Source organism: Littorina saxatilis, linkage group LG1 (genome assembly GCF_037325665.1).
Source record: "Littorina saxatilis isolate snail1 linkage group LG1, US_GU_Lsax_2.0, whole genome shotgun sequence".
NCBI classification, from domain to species: domain Eukaryota; kingdom Metazoa; phylum Mollusca; class Gastropoda; order Littorinimorpha; family Littorinidae; genus Littorina; species Littorina saxatilis.
Window position 1 is genome coordinate 9,897,423 of NC_090245.1, and position 21,483 is coordinate 9,918,905.

The 21,483-nt window shown below is 42.2% G+C and overlaps 1 protein-coding gene across 12 annotated transcripts in view; it reads right to left on the reverse strand.

Annotated features, from left to right (window-relative positions):
- Nucleotides 1-21,483, reverse strand: part of LOC138961060 (GATOR2 complex protein WDR59-like) — a 130,113-nt gene that overhangs the window by 103,599 nt on the left and 5,031 nt on the right. For all 12 annotated transcript variants that reach the window (XR_011454146.1, XM_070332695.1, XM_070332683.1 and 9 more), the window contains exons 4-11: nucleotides 18,918-19,003; nucleotides 16,601-16,681; nucleotides 15,726-15,763; nucleotides 15,236-15,324; nucleotides 13,363-13,479; nucleotides 12,364-12,441; nucleotides 11,645-11,810; nucleotides 9,625-9,704 (exon numbers count right to left, since the gene is read on the reverse strand). Coding sequence is in view for 11 of the 12 variants with exons in the window: in XM_070332695.1 (XP_070188796.1) it covers nucleotides 9,625-9,704; nucleotides 11,645-11,810; nucleotides 12,364-12,441; nucleotides 13,363-13,479; nucleotides 15,236-15,324; nucleotides 15,726-15,763; nucleotides 16,601-16,681; nucleotides 18,918-19,003 (735 nt within the window). In the remaining variant the exon portion in view is untranslated. The remainder of the gene's footprint in view (nucleotides 1-9,624; nucleotides 9,705-11,644; nucleotides 11,811-12,363; nucleotides 12,442-13,362; nucleotides 13,480-15,235; nucleotides 15,325-15,725; nucleotides 15,764-16,600; nucleotides 16,682-18,917; nucleotides 19,004-21,483) is intronic.

The window sequence follows — 21,483 nt, forward strand, 5'->3', positions numbered from 1 at the left end:
AACAGCAAACTAGAAAGCTCCTGCGGTTCCAAAAACAGGAGGGGCTTTTAATTTCATAACCGCAGTGCCCCACTGCGGGACTATTTTCCCCAGAAAACTGAACTTAATACAGTTTTTAACGTTGGAACACGGGTGCAAAAGTTCGTCTGCTAGTCCCATTTGACGAAAGAACATTATCCTAAGCGATACCAAAACATATACAGAACACACAATATCTGCCTTTGCCGCCACAGCAGAATAACAGCACATCTGTATACTTGATTTTAGTCCAAAATAGGAAAACTGACAAGAAGTGTTAACAGAATGGAATGATTTGCACGGAACTATACAACCGCGCATTAATCGATCGCCTGCGCAGGTTGACTGGTTGAGTGAATAGGATTCGATCAAACTTTCGCAAAAAACCTCCTCTTTTCTTTGAATAACTGAAGAAAGGAAGAATAAAGAGGTTACACACCTCGTCTCAGTGATTATAAAAAATAATGGTCTCAGTTCGCGGTCATGAAAAAGCTCGCTAAAGCTCGCATTTTTCATGATCCGCTAACTTCGACCATTATTTTTAATAATCACTGAGACTCGGCGTGTAACCTCTACTTACTGGGAGAATGCAAGTTTCCAGTACAAAAGACTTAACATTTCTTACATACTGCTTGAAATGTTGTACTCATTGTGATTTGTTTTTCCACATAGGTATATATACCTGTGTAGGGTGCCTTCCAACAGATTGCACTCCTCATTTTGAAGAATCAAATCCTGATCTACAAAAGTGCATTTCTGAGGAAATCTACACAGGCATGCCCCTCCCCATTTCACATGAAACGGAGTCGAAGGCAAAATGCCAAAAGAGGAGTATGGGTAAGGTAAACGACAAGCATACAGAGCGAGGGGGGGGGGGGGGGGGGGGGGGTATGTTGCCAATTGACAAAGATGTAAACATACAATTGTTATGCACAAACACAATAATAACAAAAACACCTGCAGAGAGAGAGAGAGAGACAGAGAGAGAGACAGAGACAGAGAGAGAGAGAAAGAGAGAGAGAGAAAGAGAGAGAGAGAGAGAGAAAGAAAGAGAGAGAGAAAGAAAGAGAGAGAGACTGACTGACTATTAGGGTTTAACGTCCTCTTAGACCAACTGGTCTATATTGGGACAGGTATTGGTAATACGCTGTATGCTATGAGTGAGTGAGAGTGAGTGAGTGAGAGAGAGAGAGAGAGAGAGAGAGAGAGTGTTCACACACATGTTCCACTTGACTGACTGTGGGGGGAAATTTGTCACACATATGTTGGCCTACCACCTTCTTGTTGTGAATGCCCCTTCCCTCCTTCCCCCCCCCCCCCCCCCCCCCCCCCCCCCCACTGCCCAGGCAATGCAACTTTTATTGGTCAGCCCAAAGGGCAGAATTTTTTAATGCCCCTTGGCCAACAAAACCACAGAATGTTGTGGTCTTTTTATGTTGTTACAAGAAGAACGCATTTTCACACTGTTTTTGCATATTTTGATGCAGTATAACTGTTAAGAAAACAAGAGAGAGAGAGAGAGAGAGAGAGTGTGTGTGTGTGTGTGTGTGTGTGCGTGTGTGTGTGTGTGTGTGTGTGTGTGTGTGTGTGTGTGTGTGTGTGTGCGAGTGTGTGTGTGTGTGTGTGAGCATGCATGTGTGGGTGCGCGCATCATGCAGGCATACTTAGGTCAAGAAGGCAAAAGAGAGAGATCGAGATAGGGTAGACAAACTACAGCAGCCGATTGGACAGATCGATGAATAAGAACAGCATGCACCAAACCAACGCAGGATATAAACGATTCGGAAAACAAGAACAAAATAAGGAAGTATGAGTTCCAAGGAAATAAATAATTCCTAGGGTCCAGTGGGCCGTGAAGATCCCCTGGCCTGGGTATGGGGACAACGCCCCCAGAACCTGAAGCATTTTTGCCTTGTAAATATGAATTTAACCCCCTATGATGAAAGATAAATTGTGCATGTAAAAAAAGCCACTATTTTTTCCCTCTCACCTGGGTTAAACTATCATTTTTTGCATGTAGTTGTTTTGTGTGTGTGTTTTTTGCTTTCGCGGAAATAACATTTGGATTGTCTGATTTAAAAAAAAAAAAAAACTCACATTACAACTACTCCCTCTGTTTCACTCACCTAGATAGGTAGTCAATGATCTGGCTGCCACCGAAGTACAAAACATCCACCAAATGTGCAAAAATAGTCAGCTGGGGCTATATATATATGCACTGCAGTGTCTTTCACACAATCTTCAAGACACACTTAAATTATTATTCTCTAACTTGAGATTTATCATCCAAGTTTTTAAGCTTCTGTTTTTGACCTAGAATCCAATGCAGTCAAAATTTCTGCTCAAGTTTTGTAATTCCAGGACACAGCACTGAATGATGTGTTGTGGCCAATATATATAACTCCAAGTAGGGTAGTGTAGTTCAGACCATGTGCTAAGAAATCAGATAACATTTTGTTTGTTAGAAATTGATCAGAATTTTCTGACAAGTCGATCCTTCTGATAAGCATTGAAGTCCCATCACATTTCCAAAACACAGATGAGTGTGAAGAGTACGATCACCGCGATATCAAACTAGGTAGGAAGATATATCCAACTTTCCACCTGCTAGACAAATAACGACACTCTCAATGAGTCTCAATTAATCTCAATTTGAAAATTACTAACTTCTATCACTGATAACTCCCCTTCATTTTCTCATTATATTAGTATCACCGCAGCACCTTCTACCGCATTTAAATATTCTCACACACAAAAATCCTTGAGCTAAAAGTACACACTTCAGCCTTTCTATGAACTGCCTTCATCTTTCGCAACCAAATGTTAAAAGTTGTTTCCCCTGACAGCTAGACCGACAAATTGGCACCACCACACAATTTCCTGGTGTGCAGATGAGTTATTACAACACACAGTGATTTGACTGACAGCGATGCACTCAAAACCTATCTTTCCTTCAGACAGAAAGAGAAACTCGATTCTCTGCATAGACACAGCTCCTTATGACTATTACTTTCACTTCCTCTTATCTTTTGACTTTCACTTTTTGACTGTCAACCATGCCATAACACGTACACTGACGACTCGCAAGTTCACCAACCACTCTTTACGCCTTTCTCCTGCTTCAAGTTGTGCACCTTCACAGACATATAAACCGCTAACATGCAGATAGACAGCCAACATTCACAGACAAGGTTGAATATTACCGTCATTGTTTTCTTTCTCTCACTCCTCCACTAACAGCTTAGTCAAGAAACTTCTACACGCCTACTCCTTTCACAGAAATTACACACATTCACATATAAAATTATATCCCTTTCAAGAATCAGTTGGTGTTTCCTTCAATTATCAAGCACAATTTTGCACTTACAAGTCTTCCCATTCGAGTCAAAGGAAAGAGTAATTAATGTTGAGCCTCTAATGCAGAGTTTTGACTTAAAGGCGAGCTAGCTCTTTTGTAGATCTGTGACAGGACTTCTAATTTAGACTCTTCAACAGCGATCACCAACACTTGTTTTCATCAGCCAGCACAACCAAAGACAACATGTAAACTGTTTGAAGTCTCAACTCTGCTTCCCGGTTTATAACCCCAGCCCCCTCCGCCCCCCACCCCCAGCCCCAACACCCTTCCTCCTCAACCCTATCCAACAAAACCACCAACCACTTTCCTCTGCACTCTTTTTTCCGAGCCATAAACACAACTGAAAGGGAATTTTGGGCTGGCTGAATTCACAGCTACAATGCATTTTATTGGCAGGAAGACCCCCCCCCCCCCCCTCCACCTATAGGCCTTCCATGCCCTCCTCTCCTCTCCTCCACCTTATGCAGAATACTTTACCCTACTTTCCGCTTGACTGATCAGGGAGACTGGAATGCAGCCTAGCATGACTGTGACGGCACCTTGGTGATGCAAGAAAGCGCCAAAACATCATGGAATTTGTATCTGTACACACACGCAGTGTCAGTGACATAGTGTACAGGTGAGACTGGCACCAAGGACAATTCCAATCACCCCCGCTTTCAGGTAAGTGTGTGTGTGTGTGTGTCTCTCTCTCTCTCTCTCTCTCTCTCTCTCTCTCTCTCTCTCTCTCTCTCTCTCTCTCTCTCTCTCTCTCTCTCTCTCTCTCTCTCTCTCTCTCTCTTTCTCTCTCTGCACTCAGGTCTTATAGTGTTGGCTGTTTTTCTTTTTCGTTCTCTTCCTAATAAATATTCATTCTTGTTAAAACCAGTAAAGAGTGTGATCTAGTTGGAAGGGGTGGTGAGGAAGGGGTAGGGTGGGTGAGGGTAGGGTGGAGGGTGATGATCTGCTCAGTTTCCAAGAGATCTTTGTACATTTGAATCCTTCATCATGAAGTTCATGATCATGTTAATCCTGATTCAAATACTTTGCACTCAAAACTGCAATATTGATGGTTTTGTAAAAAAAATAATTCCAAAATGTCTGCTTGTTCTAAATACTTATCAAGCTTAAACTTAAATTATAGATTCACTGCATTAGGTGTTGGTGAAGATCTGAAACTGTTTTAAATTTGCTGCATGAGACCCACATGACTTTAAAAGTTGTTCTTAGAACAACGACATGTATGAGGAAACACTCTCCATTCAGGGCCCAGGGAAAAACTACTCAATAACTCTTCTTTCAGTTTTAACCAGATACAAGCTGGTTCTCAAATCATGATGTCTTTCATATCTTGAAGTTCTTTAAAAGAGGCAGGTGCACTGAGCTTATAAGCTGAGCTTTTGAAAATATTCTAAACAGGTTTTTGTTGATGCAAATTATTGTCACACTCTTGCTGTGTAATGAGTTGAAGCATGCACTTCCTCACAAGTGTTTTTAAACATACTGAGATGGCATTCGTTGCGATTCAAATAAGTGAAAGAATTTGCAAGCACTAGCATACAGTTTGCGAAGAAGCAAACCGAGCAGCATACAGTGGTGCCTGGCATGACATAACATGTACCTTTGGGGCTAGGCAGAAATCTCCTTACATTACAGGTGGCCTTTCATGACAGGTATACTTTGATACAAAGGGACAACAGAGGGTGTCCTTCATTTGAAGGTGTTCTCTTACAGGAAGGGATTCACTTTGCAGGTACCACTGTACCTACACAAAACGCAAGATGCCTTAAAGCCTCACATTAATTGGGCAAAGTTGACTTTGAAAAGTCCACTTCATGAAGTTGGCTGCACAGAGCTAAGGCCAAAAAAAAAATAGTCTGTTTACGGTAACCCGACCGACCCTATTTTTTTCGCGCGACCCTAGACTTTTTTCGGGCATTTGGGAAAAAAAAAAAAAATCTTGGTTTTTTTGCAAAATAACGTAAAAATATGGAAAAAAAATCCTGACCTACCGACCCTATTTTTTTGGCCTATGTTACCGTAAACAGACCTTTTTTTTGTTTTGGCCTAATATGGCACTGAATTTTCAGTAAAAAGACTATGCAAAGTCTTTGACTTCACAAAGTCGACTTTGGGCTCAATTAAGGACTGCCTTAAAGTGTTCTCCTTTTTCTTCATCTGTGTTCCTGAGCTTCTGACTCTCATGGTCACCCTATGGTGCCAGTTTTGCATGCCATACTGGTTTTACCCTGCCATCTGAGCAGCATGACATCGTCTTTGAGGGTGTGCGTGCTTGGATTCTCTGTGTGTCTCTAAATACCTAGACGTTTTCTGGAAACTAAGGGATCTTTAACATGCACACTGGGTCTTTTGAATACATTTTTACACAAGGGTGGTACAACCCCCTCTTAGACTCTGCACTGAACGCTGATTCCGGGACATACAAAAAAAATCGCCTCTGTTCCTGGGTTCGAACCTATGCTGATAGTGAGTGAAAAAGACACTTGCAAGATACCTGAAAATGCCAGACTGCTCATATATATACGGATGCTTCCTTTATAATTTCACTTTGATAACTTCTGGGCATCTTTGGTGAAAGTCATTCCAACATAGCAAAATGTTTGTGCAAAAAGGCACAAGAATACAGACAGAATACACAACTAACAAAATCCAAAAATTGGCACAAATGAATGTAGTACAAGAAGTACATACAGGAAAACAATTGTACTCATAGAAAGCAAAATCATACATTAAGAACAACATACACACACACACAAAGAAAACAGTTCGTTTCTGGTAATACTGCTTCAAAATCATAATACGAAAATAATCACTCCTGTTTGTTTGCTTGCTCACTTGCAGCATTTCAGTATGTCCCAATCACAGACAAAGGGAGAATTGGAGACTTGCTCACTTGCAGCATTTCAGTATGTCCCAATCACAGACAAAGGGAGAATTGGAGACTTGCTCACTTGCAGCATTTCAGTATGTCCCAATAACAGACAAAGGGAGAATTGGAGACTTGCTCACTTGCAGCATTTCAGTATGTCCCAATAACAGACAAAGGGAGAATTGGAGAGTTGCTCACTTGCAGCATTTCAGTATGTCCCAATCACAGACAAAGGGAGAATTGGAGAGTTGCTCACTTGCAGCATTTCAGTATGTCCCAATCACAGACAAAGGGAGAATTGGAGAGTTGCTCACTTGCAGCATCTCAGTATGTCCCAATAACAGACAAAGGGAGAATTGGAGACTCGCTCACTTGCAGCATTTCAGTATGTCCCAATAACAGACAAAGGGAGAATTGGAGAGTTGCTCACTTGCAGCATTTCAGTATGTCCCAATCACAGACAAAGGGAGAATTGGAGACTTGCTCACTTGCAGCATTTCAGTATGTCCCAATAACAGACAAAGGGAGAATTGGAGACTTGCTCACTTGCAGCATTTCAGTATGTCCCAATCACAGACAAAGGGAGAATTGGAGACTTGCTCACTTGCAGCATTTCAGTATGTTCCAATCACAGACAAAGGGAGAATTGGAGACTTTTTTCCTCACCACTCTTTTTCCAAAATTTCAGAATTGGTGACAAGAAAAGGCAGTTAAAATCCCGAGGATGTCACCAAACCGAAAACAAACTAAATAACTGCAAACAATACATCTATCTATATATATATATATATACGACTTGTGTCTGTGTGTGTGTCTGTGTGTTTGTGTATCTGTGTATTTGTGTGTTTGTGTATTTGTGTATTCGCCATGCACGGCCAAAGTTCTCGATGGATCTGCTTCAAATTTGGTGGGCATATTCAGGTAGACCCGGGACACGACACAACCTGGTCGATATTTCAACACGTGCTCTCAGCGCGCAGCGCGGAACCGATTTTGGTTCCACCTCAGCTATTTTGGTTCCACCTCAGCTACCCGGGCCCCCATACCGACACACCAAAGCCAAAGTTCTCGGTGGATCTTTTTCAAATTTGGACACCGTATTCAGCTACACCCCGGACACAATATCATCGATGAGATATTTCAACACGTGCTCTCAGCGCGCAGCGCTGAATCGATTTTGGTTTTTGTGTTCATTTCACCATTATAAGTAACTCTTCCTTATCTTCTCATATTCTCCAGGTTTTCAGCGTTTACCTCCCTTCCTTCGTATGGTGCACTTTTGTGTGAGTGGAGCGTCTTCGGATATTCCCGGCGTTCTGTTACTGTTACTATTTTTAGAAGGTCAACGCAGTGTCCAGAACGTAAATTGGACCCATAAATTATCCTCACTGTAAAAGTGCAAAGGTCGAATCAATTTATAGCCACGCGAAAAATACACTGTCATCTATCTCTCTATAGATACGGCTTCTCTGTGTTTTTGTGTGTGTGTGTGTGTGTGTGTGTGTGTGTGTGTGTGTGTGTGTCTATGTGAGCAACACCTGTGCATTGTTCAGTTCTGTTTGTGATGTGGTCTGGCGGCTTTTGTGTAATTTTATGTACTGGCCTTCCTTTGAGAAGCCATAACTTGCTCAGTCCTGTTTGAGTGGAGTTCGCCTCCAAAGGTGATTAACACGGTTACATTCGTCGACAAGGATGGGACTCGATATGGTCAGGAATGGCATTATGGCCACTGAATCATTTTCGTGCTGTTCCCATTCCACGAATCTGGGAGGGACCTAAGCTTGGCGGGTCCATTGTTCCGACCCGGCGAAGCCGGCGTACGGCTCTAAGTACTTCTTCCCGGCGAAGCCGGCTACCCGGCGAAGCGGGTATTCATTCTAGTAATATATATACGACTAGTGTCTTGTCTGTCTGTGTGTGTGTGTGTGTGTGTGTGTGGTTGTGCGCGATGCACGGCCAAAGTTCTCGATGGATCTGCTTCAAATTTGGTGGGCATATTCAGGTACACCCGGGACAGGACACAACCTGGTCGATATTTCAACACGTGCTCTCAGCGCGCAGCGCTGAACCGATTTTGGTTCCACCTCAGCTACCCGGGCCCCCATACCGACACACCAAAGCCAAAGTTCTCGGTGGATCTTTTTCAAATTTGGACACCGTATTCAGCTACACCCCGGACACAATATCATCGATGAGATATTTCAACACGTGCTCTCAGCGCGCAGCGCTGAACCGATTTTGGTTTTTCTGTTCATTTCACCATTCCCAGTAACTCTTCCTTATCTTCATGTTTTCAGCGTTTACCTCCCTTCCTTCGTATGGTGCACTATAGTATGAGGGGGCATCTTCGGATATTCCCGGCGTTCTGTTACTATTTTTAGAAGGTCACCGCAGTGTCCAGAACGTAAATTGGACCCGTAAATTATCCTCACTGTAAAAGTGCAAAGGTCGAATCAATTTATAGTCACGCGAAAAATACACTGTCATCTATCTCTCTATATATACGGCTTCTCTGTGTTTGTGTGTGTGTGTGTGTGTGTGTGTCTCTCTCTATGTGGGCAACACCTGTGGATTGTTCAGTTCTGTTTGTGATGTGGTCTGGCGACTTTTGTGTATTTGTATGTACTGGCCTCCCTTTGAGAAGCCATAACAGTTCAAAAGGGCTTAGAGATAAGCTCTAAATTGCTCAATCCTGTTTGAGTGGAGTTCGCCTCCAAATGTGATTAACACGGTTACATTCGTCGACAAGGATGGGACTCGATATGGTCAGGAATGGCATTATGGCCACTGAATCATTTTCGTACTGTTCCCATTCCACGAATCTGGGAGGGACCTAAGCTTGGCGGGTCCATTGTTCGGACCCGGCAAAGCCGGCGTTCGGCTCTAAGTACTTCTTCCCGGCGAAGCCGGCTACCCGGCGAAGCGGGTATTCATCTAGTACATAATAAAGACAGTTGACCCTGCCCTGGTGACCACCTCTCGAACTGCCCACAACGACCATCCAGACAAGTTTTTCTTCTAAGTAGTTTACCTTTCCATAGCTACCACCTGTCTACAGCGACGACCTGTCTTATACTGAGAACCGAAGTAGCACAGTGGCAGAGCGCTTGCCTCCAACGCTGGAGGTTGTGGGTTCGATCCCCAACCGGGGCGAGCACAAGTTAACCGCTTTCTTCCGAGTGCTCTCCAGTCCATCCAACTGGAATTGGGTACCTGACCCTATTTCAGGCTGGGGAAGGCAAAGGAAGAGGAGTGGGCACCGCCCTTATTAAGCTGGCCCGAGTAGTTGAGATATCTAACATCATCTGTTCATAGAAACCACTTGTGGTCGGTCCGTCGGGAGGTTGTTAAAGACAGGTTAGACTGTACTTTTACTTACCCTCTGTAAGTTGGGGTCAATTCTCCAAATCCTCAGGCTCTGATCTCTTGACCACGTCACCAGCTGTTGATCTCTTGAGCCTGTCAATACAAACAGCGTTCATTAACAGCAGTCAATTTCACAAAAATTAAACAAAATGTTAGACTGCAGTTGCATTCACTCTTTGTCCATCTTATCTGCGATAGCATTCTGTTATATTTAGCGTTCACATTGAAATGGGTGATATGCTACAGCTGTTCTTATTTCCATATTACTTTGGTTATTATTAGCTATTCTACTACATGGGTGAGAGCCCAAATGTGCTCCACTACTGAAAAATAGAGGAAAATACAGATCGATTTTATATCACACGTAACATACACACAAAGTCTGATACAAAATCCCAATAATACTGTAGGAATCCCGCCAATACAACTAATGACTTATACATGTACATGTACATATTCTCTTTATGATAGTTTATCTGGACTAACTCAAAGCTGCAGCACAGTTTACAAAAAAAGCCCTGTTAAACTCAGCTTACTTATCAAGCACTTCTGGCAGCTGGTGAAAATTACTGAACACTGGGCCAGGAATGAATGTGATTTGTCTGTGCACATGTATGCGTATGAGTGAGTGAGAGAGAGAGAGAGAGAGAGAGAGAGAGAGAGAGAGAGTGTGTGTGTGTGTGTGTGTGTGTGTGTGTGTGTGTGTGTGTGTGTGTGTGTGTGTGGGTGCGTGCGTAAGTGCGTGCGCGCGTGAAAATGTGTACAAGACAGTACCAGGTTCGTATTATCCCTATCAGTGATAAAAACAGGTAAACATGCAGGCACACACAAACTTTGAACACACATAGGGTAAGGGTATCTAATTCCGACCGATTGAGATCATTGTTTTATTCTCAAGGTTCTAAATTGTAAAGTTTAGCAAATATGTCTTGTCTGGTAAGACCGGCGTTTTACGTACGCAATTCGTGTTTTAAATAGGTGCCTGTGTCGTTACTTTCCGTTATTAAAGAAGAGTTTGTCGGTAAACATTGGAGGTAGGTGTGGGAACCTAAATCCGACTGGGGTTATCTAAATACGACCAAAATCTACTCGGAACTAAATGACAGTGAACGTAATGTTTCTTTCAGGCTTGTTTTGATCGTGTAGTACACACACAAACACACAACTTCGTGACTTTCAGTGAGCGAAACACTCTATTAATTACTATTAAGCTTACTGAGGCTTACATGCTCACAAACACTGACAAGCACCCAACCACGCACTTGCGATGTTGTTGTCGATTCATCAGTTTAGCAAGACAAGAGTGCGCGCACCTGTCATGAAGTGGATGGAGTGGTTGCAGCTTTTACTTTATCAAAACAAGATTCACTGGACATTACAAATACACAATCTGATACCTTCCCGTGTTCATATGATTTTTCAAGAGACATAAACGTAAACAATCAATGATTTTAATGGGATTTTGTACAGCGTTTTGCATTCTCTGCGAGGTGGTCGGATTTAGATACCCACTCAAAAACTGGGCATCTAAATCCGACCGATAAGATTTTCTCCTTTTCGATTAAAAAGTGCCAGAAGACTTAGCCCGAACTATCAAAATACACTTCCAAAAACACTTAGTAACATACATTTTAATCAAACAGAACTCTGTTTATCAAGTTTTGTGACCTTTTTGTAAAAAACGTATGACGTACTTTTCGCTACAAAGTTGCAGTTTCGCTCTGCGGGGGCTCTGGTGAAGCAGACGACACAAGGCACATTTTCGCGCCGCGGAGCCGATGACGCAAATCAACTATCGTGACAAAACGATTGGTCTGTAAAGTTGCGTCATCAATCGGTTCATGACTGGCCCGAGTATGAATGGCATTCCTTCTGTTGTGGTGACGTGCACACATCATCATTGATCCGACTAGAAAAATCGGTCGGATTTAGGTACCCCAAAAATCGGTCAGAATTAGATACCTTTACCCTAGATGGAAACTCTGCTACACCTGTACACACGGACAGTGAGACACACACTTTTGAATCCCTACCTTCAGGTTGCTTTCTCCACTGGAATTCCAGTACAACATCTTTGTGTCCCACAAATGTATGAACTGGTGACATGTCACTCTGCTTAGTTATCTTCCACAGGTACAAACTGTTCTCTCCCCTTTTCAACTGCGGTACCACCACTGTGACTAGGCCTGCGCCAAAAGGCTAGCAAGGAGACAAAGCAGAGGAGTTAATAACATACCTGCATATGCAAAGATATAATAATCAATATCATGGTTGTAGGAACTGTCACCAGCACACACACACAAAAAAACTTTGTTTTAAAACGTTTATTACTTCTCCGTTGAGATATATCACAAATGACTAACTGGTGTACAAAAAGGCAATGACAAGTTTGACATGTAAAATGACAATGACACTGACAATGATGATAACGACAATGACAATTCTTTATTTAACGAGGCTATGGAATAAGCAGTGATTTGCTTTTTCACATCTGGCCCTCGCCCTAAAGAAGGACTCTTCAAGTAAGAACAAGCATAGTCTAATTTGCCCATAAACACAAATACATAAATAGAAAACAAATGATTAAATAAAGACAAGTTCAACAAAAAGTTGCTTTGAAATATGTAGTTGTACAACAAATCTACTTTCTGTTTACATTTTCCAAATGGGCTCTTTCATTCAAATATCAACTACTCTTCTACTCAGTCTTATTCTTTATGTTTCAAAGCAATAAATGACGAAGAAATCCTACCGTATATCGTGCTCTTCTTACGGGTGCTCCTGAGTCCGTTGATCCGAAGCACTTCTTTGGATTTGTGTAATCCCACAACTGAAAAAAGACGATCAAACAAGAAGAGTAAGCCTTTTGCACATGAAAAAATACATAGCCAGGCCACTTTTGTTGTCTACTAATCTTACATAAATTCACAGGATTCTTAAAACCAGTATTAACCTCACTTTCAGAATCTCCTCATCCCCCCCACACCCTCTGGGGTAGAAATGTAAGAGCTTAGTGGTGGGGGGGTTCGGGAGGGGGAACCTCTCTCCAGAGGACTGGGTGGCCGAGTGGTAAGGCACTTGCGCTCGGAATCGAGAGGTTGCGTGTTCGACCCTGGGTCGGGCCGCTGTTTTCTCCCCCCTTTCCTAACCTAGATGGTGGGTTCAAGTGCTAGTCTTTCGGATGAGACGAAAAACCGAGGTCCCTTCGTGTACACTATATTGGGGTGTGCACGTAAAAGATCCCACGATTGACAAAAGGGTCTTTCCTGGCAAAATTGTATAGGCATAGATAAAAATGTCCATCAAATACCCGTGTGACTTGGAATAAAGGCCGCGAAAGGTGAACATTCGCCTAACAGGCTTGAGGTTTGCTGGTCGATGTGAATGCGTGATATATTGTGTGAAAAATTCCATCTCACACGGCATAAAGCGCTTTGAACTTCGGATAAGGCGCTATACAAATAAAGAGAATAAAAAAAAAAAATAAGAAAAAAAAATAAAAATACATCTGAGAAATTTTATATAATCTGAATACCAGATATTGTATTAAACAATGGCGACTGAATGAATGAACGACTATTCGTTCCGTGTTCGTCATTTTAACGTGAGTACATTGCTTTTTGGTCTCTTTACCAGATATTGGTTATTTCATCTGTTTAGATTGACAGAAACAGCGTATTCACAGGCATACGAATCTCATTCCCGAATTATATAACAGCAAAATGTGTGCAGGTGTGATAACTTGACTCACCTTAACATAGCCATCTTGACTAGCAGTGACAAACTGATTTTGATTGTCTGGGCTCCAGTCCAAGCCATGGATTTTTGACAGATGCGCAGCTATGTACTGCTGAGGACTATTCCCTTTCTGCACATAAACACAATATTTTGACTTGCCTACTCACATACAGAACCTGTTTAACTGAAATATGTTAGTGATGTTCTTCTAATTGTATTGGTATATTAGGCAGAAGTAGCAACAGCCACAACGAGACAGTGAAAGTTGACCTTAGGCCAACATTTTAAGCCTGAGAGAATGCAAGAGAGATGTCAAATAAGAAAAGGAAATAAGGGAAAAACCAACCCTTCACTACAGAATTCTGATTTATTCTGAAAACTTACTTCTTCCACCAGTACGTCAAAAAGAGTCACACAATTCCTCACAAGAAAATAAGAGAACAAGAAGGGCAAAGCCCATACGACTCACATGCTTGACCTTTACATGACCTTGACCTTCAGGGTCAAGGTCAAATAACTAAACCTAGCAATGACATCATACACTAAGAACTGCTTTACACATTTTTCCTACCAAAATACATGTGACCTTGACCCAAGGTCAAGGTCATCCAAGGTCATGCAACACAAAGCTGTTAATTCAAGACATAGGAAGTACAATGGTGCTTATTGGCTCTTTCTACCATGAGATGGTCACTTTTAGTGGTTCACTACCTTATTTTGGTTACATTTCATAAGTGTCAAAGTGACCTTGACCTTGATCATATGTGACCAAATGTGTCTCATGATGAAAGCATAACATGTGCCCCACATAATTTTTAAGTTTGAAACAGTTATCTTCCATAGTTCAGGGTCAAGGTCACTTCAAAATATGTATACAATCCAACTTTGAAGAGCTCCTGTGACCTTGACCTTGAAGCAAGGTAAACCAAACTGGTATCAAAAGATGGGGCTTACTTTGCCCTATATATCATATATAGGTGAGGTATTGAATCTCAAAAACTTCAGAGAAAATGGGGAAAATGTGAAAAATAGCTGTTTTTTAGGCAACATTTATGGCCCCTGCGACCTTGACCTTGAAGCAAGGTCAAGATGCTATGTATGTTTTTTGGGGCCTTGTCATCATACACCATCTTGCTAAATTTGGTACTGATAGACTGAATAGTGTCCAAGAAATATCCAACGTTAAAGTTTTCCGGACGGACGGACGACTCGGGTGAGTACATAGACTCACTTTTGCTTCGCATGTGAGTCAAAAATCACATCACTGTCAGTCAAATTTACCTCTAGTGTCTTCATAGGCAAGCAGCAAGCATTGAGGAGTAAGCCAAATGTTAAAAATCTCCTCTGATAGTGATACACATTATAGAGCATGTCATGCAAATGATCTTTGTTGGTATTATCACCTGGAAAACAAGAGGCGAAGCCTTCAAGGCTCACGTAAGAAATCGACAAACAGTAACACAAACTCAATCACTCCGTCACACATACACACACACAGTACACACACACACACACACACACACACACACACACACACACACACACACACACACAGAAACTGTGCAAGAAAGCGAGACACTAGATCTAGATCTGTCTGTCTGCATGTAGCCTACTTACATGGACACGACTGCCAAATAGTCTCGGCCCGCTCAAAATAACAATCACCGAGACTTTCAGTAATTCCATCGCGTGACGTCTAACCCTCGTACGTCATAATGTGACGTCAATGTAATATGACGTCTTCAAATGTTAAAGTTTCTACCACAGACATACACACATACATACGCACGCACGCACAGACAGACAAAAGTTAGCATCGCATAGGCTACACTTACGTGAGCCAAAAACAAGAATAAACAGATAAAGCCGCACATACAGACACTTACCCTGGGATCCCAGATACGTATGTCTCCTTCGTGTGTCGTGGCAAATAAGTTGTTTGTGACTTTGTTCCACTTCACTTGATATGCACCAGCTGCAAAATAAATAACACAGACTTCATGAACATTTCATGCAAATACTTTACAGTGGAACCCCCCTTTAAGACGTACAGTGAAACCCCTTTTTAAGACCCCCCATTTTAAGACTCCCTCCTTTTAAGACCCCATTTTCTCAGATTTTTTGAGGTCTTAAAAAGGGGCGTTCCACTGTATAAACAAAACAAGAAACTAGTTTTGCAAAAAATTGCAAACAGCATAACTGTTTTCACATTAAAAAAAAATAAAAATCCAAAAAAAATCTCTCCCATGCAACTGTTTTCCAAAAAAATGTTTAAGAAACTGTTGCACAATGACAAAACTTACATAAAATGCTTTTGCAATTTACAAACTGCACTGTGACGGTATAGCATTAAATATAAAACCTGCTTCAACTTACCAACTGTCTGAAAAGAATGGACGGGTTTCTTTGGTTCCCTGAAAAAGGAAGAATCACCAGGTGAAATATGACAGGGGAGATAATCTGAGTTTGTCCGTATTACAAAGTTGTTCAGTGTATTCCAATCACTAACATCAACGAGGAACCTTCCAAGGACTGACTCTCATAATCAGTTCTCTTGGACAGAGAGTAAAGACAGTGAAGAGAATTTCAAGAAAAAGACAAAGGAAATGAAGACATGGAGCTGAAGCTTGAAAATGATTATTGCGTAGAAGCTAGTGGTTCATGACAACCAACGTGAGAATTGCTTTGATAGGGACTCCAATATTAGGGTAAACCAATGCACTTGATTCCCGGCACTTGCAACGAACATGAAAAGATGAGAATCACTGCTAACAGTAATCGTCCCTTGTAATGTTTCAAAATAAACTGTGCATTAAAAAACAAGCTTTTTCAATGTGGCTGGTTCAAGAACTCAATCAAACTCAAATCAAACTGGACTGTGAAAAATACACACTGATATGACAGAAAGATGGGTGGAAAGACACAGGGTGGAATATTCAAACAAACTTCTACCACAAAAAGGCAGTGATGGCGCTAGTATTTTTTCAAACAGGTACGCAAACTTTTATGATGCAAACAGTCTAGAAAAAAACCGTAGGCTGGTCATTGGACCCAACCAGTAAGAGTCCAACTCAAAGTACGTTTTCTTTTTGTTTTACCGGCGAAAAAAAACGGTAGTTCTAAACATCAACCGGTAGGTCATACCAGTAGCCAATTTTGTTCCCGTATTTTCTCGTTTCAACTGGTAAAATACCGGTAATTGCCGGTTAACGCCAATACTGAAGGGGGGTATAGTGAGATGAACATGTTACCTGATATCCCATAAGTACGTGAAGCTGTCCACTGAGCATGAAGCAACAACATTCACGTCAAAAGGAGACCAGTCTACATCACTGAAACACAGAAAAACACATCATGTGTCTCAATCAATTTAATGTAACAAAACAGAAATATCTCAGTTGTTCATCTAATCATATATACCTCAGTTGTAGATCTCACAGGTTTGAGTAATGATAATAATGGGACTGGGTGGCCGAGTGGTAACGCACTTGCGCTCGGAAGCGAGAGGTTGCGTGTTCAGGCCTGGGTCAGGCCGCAATTTTCTCCCCCCTTTCCTAACCTAGGTGGTGGGTTCAAGTGCTAGTCTTTCGGATGAGACGAAAAACCGAGGTCCCTTCGTGTACACTACATTGGGGTGTGCACGTTAAAGATCCCACGATTGACAAAAGGGTCTTTCCTGGCAAAATTGTATAGGCATAGATAAAAATGTCCATCAAATACCCGTGGGACTTGGAATAAAGTAAAAAAAATTCCATCTCACACGGCATAAAGTCTCAGGAAACATGAATACACGCATGCAGGAAAAAAAATATGGGTAGCGCCGTATGTATGGCAGCTCGCTTTCCCCGGGGAGAAAGCAGCCCGAATTTCCATGAGGGTAACCTCACTGGACTGTAAATCTTATCCAATCCAATCCAATCCAATAATACGAGAATTTATAACGCGCACATATCTCACCACAAGGCGACTCAAGGCTGCGATATGAGGTCCCTCTGATGAGAGTATACATGCTGTATTAATCTTTTTATGTGCTATGCACAGTGGCAACATGTTTTAAGGTAAATCAAGTTAAACAATGAAGAGAAGATTCATTCTAAATAAGAATATATGTTCACGAATCATGATTGTTGTGGTAGTACTACCACGACTGCTAATTTTGCTTCATGACAGTACTCGCTGCTTTTCAAGTCTGATAAATGTTATGTCAGAACTGCATCACCGAGTACACATTCACAATGCTTAAAGGCATATGTACTCGATGACTATACACGCTAATTGCTTTACCAACAGCTGGAGACATGCTAAATTAAGTTCCCTGCAAAATATTGTGGTCTAGGACCCCTTCAATGTTGAGATATGTTAATTTTCATTTTGATCTGGATCGTCCTATTTATAGATTTGGCAACACATGTAACGTTGATGCAAGGGAGCTAACACCGCGGCTTTGTTGACATCCTCACTTTTTCAGAGGCTAGAACAAGCTGTAATGCATGTATTATGGTCCGCGCATGGTGACATATCGTCATTATATGGTCTTATGGTGCGTTTGACATCGATTATGGGCAAACTACACTTTGTAAACACGGGAGCGCGTACATATGCCTTTAAGGCATTGACGTACACACACAATCTCACGTACAACTTGATACCTTTAAATGCAATACAGTGGAACCCCCCTTATAAGACCCCCCAATTTAAGACTTCCTCCCTTTTAAGACCTTGTGTCCACCAAAATACCCGTGTGACTTGGAATAATAGGCCGTGAAAAGTAGGATATGCGCCGAAATGGCTGCGATCTGCTGGCCGATGTGAATGCGTGATGTATTGTGTAAAAAAAATTCCATCTCACACGGCATAAATAAATCCCTGCGCCTTGAATATGTGCGCGATATAAATTGCATAAAATAAAAATTTAAACAAATTAAAAAATAAATCCCTGCGCTTAGAACTGTACCCACGGAATACGCGCGATATAAGCCTTATATTGATTGATTGATTGATTGTTTTCAAAGACTTTTTATTCTTAACCTCAGTAAATGTACTCCCATTTTAAGACTCCCTCCTTTTTAAGACCTGATTTTGTCAGATTTTTGGAGGTCTGAAAGGGGAGGGAGAGGGGGGGGGGGGGGTCCACTGTAAAACAGAAACAAGAAACAACAACTGTGAATATGGTGTGCGGGCGGGGATGTAGCTCAGTCGGTAGCGCGCTGGATTTGTATCCAGTTGGCCGCTGTCAGCGTGAGTTCGTCCTCACATTCGGCGAGAGATTTATTTCTCAGTCAACTTTGTGTGCAGACTCTCCTCGGTGTCCGAACACCCCCGTGTGTACACGCAAGCACAAGACCAAGTGCGCACGAAAAAGATCCTGTAATCCATGTCCGAGTTCAGTGGGATATAGAAACACGAAAATACCCAGCATGCTTCCTCCGTATGGCTGCCTAAATGGCGGGGTAAAAAACGGTCATACACCTAAAATTCCACTCGTGCAAAAAACACGAGTGTACGTGGGAGTTTCAGCCCACGAACGCAGAACAAGAAGAAGAAGGATATGGTGTGCAATGTACTTACCAGATAATGCGTGAATGCGCTTTGAGTGTACACACAGGGTTGCCATTCCGGTCACTGAGCTGACAGACGTCAAGTCGTGTATTACACTGCAACAATCAACAACAATATTTGGCACAATTAAATATAAATAAAAAACGCTGGCGCTGGACCCGAGTACTCTTCAGACTGGCTCGCTCCCCCAGTATGAAAGTTTTTGTCTTGTGCACGTGGATTTAAAAAAAAATATATATATATATTTATTTTACACAATTAAAAAAATTATTTGAGTAAAATAAAACATTAAAACGTTCATAATAAACAATAGTAAACAAGAATTAAAAAAAAATTTAAAAAATAGACCGCCCATGCCGGGAATCGAACCCGGATCCCTTTGGCCACCAAGCCACCACCTTGAATCACTGACACAGTGTCCCTGTCGCTCTCTCTCGTGCTCTCTGTCTCTCTTTCAGTCTCACCGAGACCAAACCTGCACTGTAGTTTCTTTGCCGAGACCAAATTAATCCCCACCCGCTGGCTGGCTTGCTCGCATGCGATACGCATGCTTTTCATGACGCACGCGTTTGGCTGTTATATCAGCTCAATGGCTGGCTGTCGCTCCGATTGAATTCGTCCAACCGTCAAGAACTTTTGTGTTTTTTGGGGCATTTAGGTCCCAGGTAACATTATGAAGTTTTAATACGATCAATCGGACCTATAATCAATTTTTTTTATTTTTTATTTATTTTTTTTTAAATTTTTAACCTACTCATTCTCTTTAAATATTTCCCTTACATCTGTTCCTTGTCCCGGTGTGCTCTCATGCCGCCCCGTCCCTGCACTCACTGCTCCATCCACATCTGAATTTCGTTCCGCTGCCAGACTGGCCGATTTTACAGACGCTCCAGGGAGGGATGTCGGATCGTTGCGGTAGGCTACCCTCGGAAGATGACACTGGACTTCTGCTGAGTCACTTCGACGGTGTTCAGTAGTGGGTCTGTCCCGAGCTAACGGACGCAGCCCACTACCTACTATGCCCCCTACTAACGACATTGACTGCTAAGTCGCGGAGCCAGACTGAGTGAGGGTCCCCACCAGAGAGCAGACAGCCACCACGTCCCTCCGTCGACCCCCCAGAACGTCACATGTTGAAGACTGACAGCAGAAGTACTTTTCAGGGAAGGATGGAACAGGAACACTGAGACCAAGGTCACCATGAGAGCTCCGGGCATGAAGGGCCACAAGAGCAAGGACAATTTATAATTTTTGGATGATTAATGAGATGAGGATGATTATAATGATGATGCTATGGATTTCCAATTTTGGTTTGAGACTACGTGACAGGGCAGCACTCTACACTTACTGTCATAATATATCCTGGTGTCAACCAGGCCCGAGAACTGCAGCACCTGCGGTGTTGGTCAGGTAAACAGAACCTGAGCACCCTCAAAGTCGCATTCGTTAAGTGAATGACACTCGGCTGTGTGATTCCAGCCTTCCCATAGGAACCATAGCACTTCCACTCTGGGTAGGAGCCGACAGTAGCCCGAAAAACCCACATGACCCTGATGGGATTCGAACCCACGACCTCCCGGCCCACAGTCCGATGCGCTAACCACTGCGCTACGGGGGCCGGTGAGCTATTATCAAGTTAGTGTATCAACGTTTGAACGAACTGCGCCCAGTAGATTTCCAGCAATAAGCTGTTAAGTCGAGACAGACACACAGACAGATACACACACAATTAAAGTCTGCTGGACTCTCCTACTGCGTACTCGGGGATAATAATGTTCTTTTCTTCAGTTTGACTCCATACAGCACATTACAGTGATACCTGCCACATGAGGTCCCTCTGATGAGAGGACACATCCCATTCAAGGACCCCTTCTGTATTCCCTTTGTTAATTGAACTGACCAGTGTTTTTTTCTTCTTTTTTTTTTCGGGACGTCCCCTCGGACAATACTTAAAAATTGTATTCAAATAAATAACAACAATTAACAATATCTCATACAATGAATTAAATACAACTTATCGAGTACAACAAGCTAACTTTTTTTTGACGTTTTGTTCTTCGAACACACACAAAAATGCTTCTTATCTGCAACTTGCCTATTAAAAATACTTTCCAACGGTAAAAACGAATTTGTTTTTTTATATATACTAACGCACATCTTTCCGATTAAGATAATGTGGTTCAATTTATACATAGTTGCCTTTTTCACCATTACAAAATGACCAGTGTTGGAACACTGTTGCTGGTCCCAAAGGCGTCCTGTCATCGCATTCATCTTTTACCTGCAAAAAGATCCCCCCACCCTCCCCTAAAATCATTGTCTTACCTTCCGATGATTTTTTTGTTCTCCCTATGGACCATGTACCAATCTCCCTATTACCCAATCTACACCACTTCCTTCCTCCATCTTATAAAGTCTGCACAAATAGACAAGCAGCACTTAAACTAATTTCTTTTGATTTGTACTTATTGTCCTTGGGGAATTTCTTGAGGAAATTCAGGTTTGCTATTCCTGGAGATAAGTGATCTACCATGTTTTCCTCTCCTCTCCCTCCACCCCCCCCCCCCCCTCCTTC